This window comes from Sarcophilus harrisii, chromosome 6 (assembly GCF_902635505.1).
Source record: "Sarcophilus harrisii chromosome 6, mSarHar1.11, whole genome shotgun sequence".
Lineage (NCBI taxonomy): Eukaryota > Metazoa > Chordata > Mammalia > Dasyuromorphia > Dasyuridae > Sarcophilus > Sarcophilus harrisii.
In genome coordinates, this window is record NC_045431.1 from 102,686,102 (window position 1) to 102,695,756 (window position 9,655).

General features: G+C 37.8%; 1 protein-coding gene across 1 annotated transcript; it reads left to right on the plus strand.

The window, feature by feature from the left end:
* The first annotated feature begins 1,097 nt into the window (after positions 1–1,097).
* On the plus strand, positions 1,098–8,531 carry LOC116420054 (polypeptide N-acetylgalactosaminyltransferase-like 6). Its single transcript, XM_031943519.1, has 4 exons — positions 1,098–1,104; positions 1,411–1,596; positions 6,834–7,017; positions 8,354–8,531. The coding sequence occupies exons 1-4, from the start codon at positions 1,098–1,100 to the stop codon at positions 8,529–8,531; spliced, it is 555 nt and encodes a 184-aa protein (XP_031799379.1).
* Positions 8,532–9,655: the final 1,124 nt, after the last annotated feature.

A 9,655-nucleotide genomic window follows, 5' to 3' on the forward strand; every position in this document is an offset into this window, starting at 1 on the left:
CTTTATTCTGCTTAATTACTATAGGGAAAAAAAAGTTATATTGTGTCTCCACATCTTTTCCTTTCTCCTTTTTTCCATTTTTGAAAGTCATTAGCTTCTTTGAGAGGTCAGATGGCATGCAAAGGCCAACAGGTAACACAGAAAAAATTTGAAAACTCAGAAATGCATAAAATATATGTATAATACTATATATTAACTATTTAATCTTTTAATAGCATAATAACTCAGATTTCTTCTCTGATATGGGAGAGCCAAAAACTTTTTTGTGGATTTTCCAGATCACAGCAGTGACATGTCTCTAACCCCTGTGATGTGGAAAGGATAACTACATTTTCCTTTGAGCTTGATAGAACCTAAAAAAGCTTTGTGCTCTGCTGGCTTAGGCTTTGAGAAACCAGGTCACCTCCCCACTGAAGCATCAGAATAGCATTTTTGTGGAGATGTTTTCTTTGGAGCTTCAATATCTACGTTCTAAGTATGGGTGACAGGAAGAGAGGATATAAAATACATAAACATAGGTCAGGTTTTCTTAGACAATTATGCTTGTTTATAACACAAATAATTCTCACTTTCTCAGGCATTTGTTCCAAAGCCGTCAATTATTTTGTCTCCCATAAGTGATTTCCCTGAGGTGATTCATTCTTATTGTTTGTTTTTAATTAGCAAAGGGAATGTTTCCAAATTCTTTGCTTTTTTATCTTAAGTACAGTCATGTTCAATGACAGAAAATGCTAGGGAACACTTCAGTGGACTCACCACAGTACATTTTATTGGCAATTCAACTACTCATTCGCTTCACACTGTAGCCAGTTTCTAGGCTCACTTGTTAGCTTGCTGTTCTTTTGGATCTGGGAAAAGGGAGGGGATGGGGGGGGGAATGGGAAAGGAATCTATTTCAATCATACAGATTCCATGGTTAATGTTTTCCCCTCATTGTTTTCCACACATCTTTTGTCAAACTGAATGTAAGTGGCAAGCCTTGTTGGAAAGGGCACCATTTGCGTAACCATATGCCAGGATATTCATCTGGCTTTGGGTAATAAGAACTAGAGAGTCGATGAACATCTTGCAGTTGTTCTAGCCAGGATTAAGGGTGGATGGCGGGTCGCCAACAACAACTGTGTAGTGAAAGGTCTAGGATATCAATGGTTTCTTCTGTGTTCAAACAAAGGGCAATATTTGGAGCTTAAGAAGTATTTTGGAAAGTATAAACAAAAGGACACGAAATCTCTCAGCCTGAAATTATATTAGTGCCTCCTCACTGTCCCTTGGGATCAGGGAAAGAGAAAGGCTGAGTTTTTGTAATAATCTAGGAATCAAGTTCTCTTTCCTTACCCTATAAATTCAACTCATAATTAAATATTCTGCTAGAATTTGATAATTCAGATTCTTTACCTCTTCCTTTTCCAGAGCACCTGAAAGATAAATTGGAAGAATACATGGCCCGGTTTTCCAAAGTGAGAATTGTTCGAACCAAAAAACGGGAAGGACTCATCCGAACTCGACTCTTAGGTGCATCTATGGCAAAAGGAGAAGTCTTAACTTTCCTGGATTCTCACTGTGAGGTCAATGTGAATTGGCTGCCTCCTTTGCTTAGTAAGTACACATTTGAAATTCCTGAAAAGTTAACAGAAATATAAGAAATGTTCACTATATGTCAGGCACTATGCAAGGCTCAACAGATAGTAAAAACAAAAATAAAGTGGTCCCTGCCCTCAAGGAACTTATATTCTGTAGTGAGGAACACTATGTCCATGGGTAAATAAGAATAACTCATTGTTATACTTTACTCATGTCCCAAATTCATATTCTCATCCACTTTTCAGTGAAGCGAATTTCCTTTGTTTTGAGAGGAGGGAGAGACTTGGAATTTAAACCTACATTAATACTGGGAAAATAGCTAGAAAACAGAGAACAATCATATCTCCACATGGCACCTTTTACAGTTGGTCTCCCCAATCTAGCCTTAGGTTGGAAAATCATTCCCTTGATGTAAGAAATTTCTCCCATGGAAGAAATCTCATATCAAAACATGAACTCATCAGTAAACAAGGAAGAAAGTATCGCAGAGACCATTTGGCCCAAGGTGAGCAAGCTCAAAGTTAGCTGACTTATTGTTACATCATTTTCTGAGATGAATCCTGACATACCTTCACTGGAATGCTACTCAGAAGCCTCCTTCTGGAGTGAAAGATAACTTAGTTTCCAAGATTATATCAATGGAGTGTTTTCCTCTGTTGGGTCCTACTAAATACCAAGGTTTTGAATATGTGCATGGTGACAAATTGTGTACTTGTGGACTAAGAATCAATCTCACCAGAGCTCCAAGGAGTTCTCTATCAAATTGCCTTCAAAGTCATCAGTTTTTCCATTACAACTATTCTCAGATTGCCTCCTAAGAAAAGGGGTCACAGCCTCTCTCTCTCAGTTGTACATAACTGAATAACAGATAATATATTGAAATATAACCTTTTTTCAATTCTAACAATGTTTCAAGTTCACTGTGACAGTTTTCTCTCTCCTAGCTGCCTTCATAAACTTGTAAAATATCATATTTGTACAACCTATTTCAGTGCTTCATTGTAGCCTAAATGTGAGCAGTAATTCTTGAGGTAATATCATTGGATTACAATTAAAAGTGTCTTACTAATCAGAAAAAGATCATCAATTTAAAACTGAAAGAAACCTTACCGTATATCTAGTATAACTCCTTAACTTACAGAAAAGGAAACTGAGACCCAGAGAGTTTAAATGACTTAGCTAATTTCATGCAGGTACCAGAGGTAAGATATGACCCCCTCTTAGGATAGGATATAGCAAGACTAATTTTTTCCAACTAAAACTTGTGCCTACATTTTAATTTATAAGGAATAAAACATATAGACTTTTTAAAGAATATTTTTATTAAAGCTTTTTTATTTATAAAGCATATGCATGGGTAATTTTTCCAACATTGACCCTTGTAAAACCTTTTGTTCCAAATTTTCCCCTTCTTCCCCCCATCCCTTCCTAGCTGGAAGGTTGTCCAATACATGTTAAATAAAACATATAGACTTTTCATGGGAAATAAAAACTCAGATATAATCATAACCAATGAACTAAAATTAGCTGTACTTTCTCCTGTTTCCTTACTTTGAATAATATGTCAAAATGTTGATAGAGAATACTGGCTCCAACTCCAGAGCCAGTATTTTTTTCCCAGGCCTTCAAGTATAGACCTGATGATAGATGATGTTTTTGTCAACTGAGAATTAGCTTACCTAAATTTAAAAAAACCTATCATCAGAAGTTTGATCACCAGATAATGACATGTTCAGGTCATAGCCTCAATTCATGGAAACTATAGAAATATTTAAATGCCCATGCATGAAGAAAGTTCCCCCAAATAACAAGTCTTTGATGTTACTAAGTCAATGTTTACATAGCACTCTTCCAAAGACCTTTTTGATGTAGAGTTATATGAAAGATGTCTTAATGAAAAGATGAGGTGGAAAAAGAGGAGGGTTGGCATAGTCCTCATTAAAGCTTTAATTAGCAAGAATTAATTGCAAGTGATTAAAGCTAAAAGGCAAATTCTTCAGCCCTGTTCTAGCTTAATTGTATTTTTTTTTAAATGAAGTCAGAGTTTTGAGTCCAGCAATGATAAGAAATATACTGTAAACCTGAAAACATTTTTTAAAAAGTCCTTTATGTGCCAATATTGTACTCCCTCCTATTCTCCCAGATTCCACTAAATCAGCTTTTGTTGTAAATATATCCTTGGCCTTGGAGTGAACGCCAATAACAACTGCCTTCACAATGGGCAGTTCAGAGAGGATGATTTGCTATTGACTCTATTGCTATGGATTCTAGCTAGAACCAGCAAAGTTCCATTCATCAAAGATGGGGAAAGAATCAATTGCAACTGATATAGGATCTAATACAGGAAACAATGCAACCTTCCCCCCAAGCATCCTCAAACCCATGCACATCAGACTGCCTGGCCATCCTAATCAAGAAAGGAGTGCCTCCAAGCATGTTGCCAAGAATCCTTTAAGGTTTTAATTAAAAGTACCTTGTACGAAGGCATAGCAATTTAGAGTTTCATCAGCAATGGTCACAGTCTCTCAAAATGAACTCAAGCTATAGAGCACAGTGTGCTGATGCCTGAATTCTCAATGAAGGCAGGAAAATGTCTAATGGATTCCCTAACCCAAGCAACCCACGAAATGTCAATAGTTAAGTCTCTGAAAGTCCCTCAGATGATCACCATTGCACCTAAATAACCAAAATAGAGCTTGCTTCTATCCCAATTAAAGTGTATAATTTCTTTTCTTCCTTCTCTCCTTTTTTCTTCCTTTCTTGCTTCTCTCTTTTTATTTTTCCTTCCTTCCTTTCTTCTTTCTTTCCTACTTTTTCCTTACTTTCCTCCTTCCTTCCCTTCTTGCTTCCTTCCTTCCTACTCTCCTTCCTACCTTCCTTCTTACTCTCCTTCCTTTCTTCCTTCCTTCCTGCCTGCCTTCCTTCCTTTCTTCCTCCCTTCCTTCCTTCCAAGCCAATGTTCTTTCCATTGTTCTATGAGCAGTAAGAGCACAAAAGGGAACTCTATGAACAGAAAAGCAGGAGAAAGAGCATAAATAACATGGAGTCAGTCACAACACTTTGCATTCCATACTTGGGTTCTAATCCAGTCTCTGCCACTTATTAACTGTATAATCTTGAATTTCCTCATCTATACAATTGAGGGTAGAGTGAACTATCTGGCCTCTGACTCCCAATTTCTAAAAGCAAAAATAACTTTAACTTGAGATGTTACCTATGAGAACATGGACTTGGAAGTAATGTGATATAATGGAAAGTACCCTGGTTCTAGTCAGAATTGTGTTCAAATACTGCCTGCATGACTTTCAGCAAATCACTTATTCTAGCTGACCTCCACTTACTTCATCTATAAAATAATAGAACTGGATTCAGTATGATCTCTGAGGTCTTTATCTCTGGGACTTTCTGCCTAAGATATGTAACCTGTCTGATCTCAGAAACGTCAGTTTCCTCATCTGTAAAAAGAAAGGACTGAATCAGACAATCTTTGAGATCTCTTGCAGTTCTCAGTTTATGAGCCTCCTTGGTGCTCTGGATATCAGAAGGAAAACAACAGTTAGCTTCTGAGTAAGGTGTGGATACTCAATTGTTGCCTTATAAGCTGAGAAAATTCCTATTGAACAAAGCAGGGATTTCACTGGGGATGGATGTCATTGCTGACATACATAATATTTATGCCAGATGGTACATTTGGGAATACACATCATTTTATTAGTCTAGGGAATGATACTTCCCCTACCAAGAGAGATGGCACCTTCTCTGTCATCTATCTCAAGCACTGACCAGGACACTAAGAGCTTCAGTGACTATCCCAGGATCACAAAGTCACTATGTTTCAAAGACAGAACTGGAACCCAAATCTTGCTGACTTGGAAGCCAACTTTTTATCTACCAAAGGATGTATTGGAGTGTTCTAATCAGGAAGGTTAAAAAATACAGGTTGTATATAGGCAAATGAAATTATGAATTCCAAATTTTGGAAGCAAAGAAATGTGATTCTCGGTATTCATTGTTAGCTAAAATATGCTTATGGAAAATAGATAAACTTTTAATTCACTTAGAAATTCCTTGGATCTTGAAGTACTATAATCTAATATTATCCAATTTTGTGTTCTTTTCTTACCAATATGAATAAAAAATGATTGCCAGTAAAAGTGAAGGAATGGCAATGATCAGTGTGTAGTATGTTGAAATACTATTTACTTTTCCTTTGGTGAAGCTCTTTAAATATAGTTTACAGCTCATGCCTAATTCAAAGTTGCCAAAGATCAAAAAGAAATTGATGTCAGCACTTAGAATCTCCCTCTGTCAGGTAATATTAACAACTAATTACAAATCCAAATTAAAAAACATATTCCTGAGAAAGAAAAACAGTTATGTATGGGCCCTAACTTTTTGTGCTTTCTATTACTTTTTCCCCAAAAGGGCTTTTGCTCTCAAAGGATACTGTATTCACCTGTTAGGGAATATTATTTCTATTATCAGAGCATAGCAGAGAAATAATGACAGAAGACATGTCTATAAGTAAACTTTTAGCCCATAGCAAAACCAAGAACAGAACTCATTGTCACCAACTCCTGCTCAAAATATCTTGCATCATCTTAGAGACGTTGAGGTAAAAGTAAAGGCTGTAACTTTGGGGAAACCACTTTTTCTTACTAATAAACAGCGTAAGATATCAAAGAACAAGTGCAGAGATCACCTCAGCAATAGTTATGTCAGGCTTTGGGGCCAAGAATTTGATGTTCAGACTGTCAATAGGAGAAAAAAAAAAAGAATGATCTTGCCAGCAGCTACTCTCAGAGGCAAAGCTAAATAACTTTGCAGTTAAATATTTACATGAGAGCCTTCAGAATGAGGTCCAGTATTTCCTCAGCAGGTCCTAACTATACGGTTGAAGAAATCCAAGTGCTGTTTTTATTCTATGCATCTCTGCTGCATGCTAAAATGACAGATTGGGGACAGAGCAGAGCAGAAAAATGACAGAGAGAGAACCAAATGGACTTGTGCAGGTCTCCCTGGGATTTAACACTCTTAAAGGAAAATGGAGCTACTCTAATTGTCCCTAATCACTGTCCCATTGTGTTAAGTCTACTTTCAGATGGAGAGTTCCTACAATTTTAAAAGCAGGATGATTTCAGTGCTTAAGGTTGAGCATTAGCAAGAATCTATATATTCTTTGCTGAATATATGATCAATGACCTGACCAGATCTATCTTTCCCTGTTGTGTGTATGTGTTTTTGTCTTTCAGACCAAATTGCTCTAAATCGTAAAACCATTGTGTGTCCTATGATCGATGTCATTGACCACAATCACTTTGGGTATGAAGCCCAGGCGGGGGATGCCATGAGAGGAGCCTTCGACTGGGAAATGTACTACAAAAGAATCCCCATTCCTCCAGAACTTCAGAGGGCAGATCCCAGTGACCCTTTTGAGTGAGTAACAGCTGAGGGAAATGCCAAAGGATCAAGGGCGGTCATGGGGTAACCCATTTGAAGCATGTCAAGCTAGGGACTCCCCCTGAGAACAATTACTTCTAATTAAAAGTAATAAAGCAGGTGGCTGCAAATTACACAGAAATGGAGAAAGGTCAAGACAATCTGTTGAGGACTACAACAAAATGCATGTTGTGTTCCTTCTTAGACTTTGCTGAGAGTGAGGGAAAGTTTCTGTATGTAAAAATAAAAAAAGAGAAGGGGACAAATAATAGGGGAGAAATGAAGAAGGAAAGGAGATATATGGCTACTAAAGGTATTCCCTTTATTTTTCCCTAAAGGATTCACTGAACTGACTATCTTATTATTTCTTCACTGGGAATAGATGCATCAGTCTCTGAGGTTTCATTCTGTTAGTAAGTGCCCTAGTTATGATGGATGGAACCACTCCTCTGTATATGTTACTGTAATTTAAACACAGGAGTATCAAACCCAAACAGTGTCAAGTTGACTAGTAAATCATCTTTGATAAGCCTATTTCTGATCCCAAGATTGCATAGATCAGATAATTTACAGTAATGACCTGCCACCTCCTTGAAAACCCCATCTATTTTTATTTCTAGCCCCTTTCCCTTGTAGTGGGGAAGTTATGCTCATCAGCAGAGGGGAATGGGAAGACATGGCTTAGTCTGGCAAACTTTGCTGAAAGCTAGCCCAAAGATTTGCCTGGAGATACCTACCAAGTACTGCCAGCCCTTCACCCTGTTGTTTCCCATTAAAACCTTAGTAATTGTTTGGTTAACACATAACACAGACACGTACACACACAGAGAGAGAAAATTCTAAATCCCTGATTCGTGACTTTACTTTCTCCTCTAGAGTGAGTTTAAATCACGATTTTGCATTCTATTTCTAATAGCACGGCAGTGTTTAAAAATATGCACTGGAGAGTTGGCATTCCCCAGCATTGCCACATTCAATGAAAACCAGCATTTGATAAATATCAACATATTTTTCCTTCCATTCCACTCAATTTCTAGCCACTAGGGACCTTTTTTTTTTTTAATAGGTCCTTAGGGATGCAACATGGAGATGGGTTTCAAAAGAGATTAGTGTAATGGAAGAGAGAAATGAATATTTCTTTCGAGGGTTGGAGCACACTGATTAGGTATCTAGAACTTCAGAGCATGGGTCTTTCCAGACTTCAAATTCTCAACAAATTACTATGTAGTTTGTGCAGAGAAATGAAATCCCTTCATTATGCTTCCCAACTGTTCTGGTAAAGATCCAAGTACACAGAGACATTCTAGAGAAACAGATTCTCTGTTTATTTTAGATCTGAGAGGAAAACCTACCAAGAATTTGTAGTACACCCTGCAGACATCTGTGCTACCCAAGAGGGATGCTTATCTTGGAAAAACAGTCAAGCTTATCAGGAGCCCAAGATAGGGATTCGGGATCCAGGAGATACCACTCTGAGGCACATCAAGTGTAACTGTGTAGTGGATGAGTAAAGCCTGGGATGTATATGGGCTGCTATATACCCACTGTATGCATATCATATATGGTTATTTTATTTCTAGGGAAATGATCTGACTCCTAGTAAAATATCTTCAACTGTGTATAATAAGGAGCTGAGTCATAATGGAGTTTCATTGGTATTGCTATTGAGATAGGGCACTTATTTTCTGCTAAGGTCAGATAAAAATGCCACCGGGGAGCTTCAAATAGAGAAAATTGGGGAAAAAAAATAGAATTCCACAGGCCCTGAACTGACAGTCAGAATTGTTGTCAAGTAGCCTTTTGCTATGGCTGTGACAGTATTAGGCACCTTGCTGAACCCAGTAGCCAAGCAAGTTGATAAGCTTCAGAATTAAATTACTTCTTGTTTCTGTCAGCTACTTAGGCGGTGGCTGGTGCTATCAAAATTGTATTCTCCTATTGCTGCCTATATTCCTGCTGAAGACCCCCTCCTTTTATTCTTAGGGATGTGGGCACTTCAGTGTTTTGTAATAAATGTAGCTTCAAGTAGGTGTCTGCTTTGATCTTGAAAAACTGCATTGGCCTTCCCAATTGTATAAGAGTGCTTATCAGAGAAGTGTCTAAGCAATCCCATTATACCCACAGCCACCAGCTTGCTTATAGAGAGCCAGGCTTTAGGCTAAAGTTTGCTCTCTTGAGCCTGAAGTTTTAAATAGAACCTTAATATATGTGTACAGTGTATCCTCTCTCCTCTACATCTCTCTCTTCTTCCCAGTCATCCTCTTCCCTTTCTCTCTTCTCATTTCTCTCACATCTCTCTTTCTCCTTTCCCTTTCCTACATTTCTCTCCTCTTTCCTCTTCTTTTGTTATCCTCTCCCTTTCTTTCTTCTCTTTTCTCTCACATCTTTCTCCTTTCCCTAATTTCTTTCCTTTTTCCTCTTCTTTAGTTATCCTTTCCCTTTCTCTCTTCTCTTTTCTCTTACATCTTTCTCCTTTGCTTCTCTCTTCTACATGTCTCTCTTCTTTCCTCTTCTTCAATTATCCCATCACCTTTCTCTCTTCTCTATCCTTTCAGTTCTCTTCCCTCTCTCCTCCAGTTCTCCTTCCTCTTTCATCCCATCTTTCCCCCTCACTGTCTGGCTATCCATAACACAG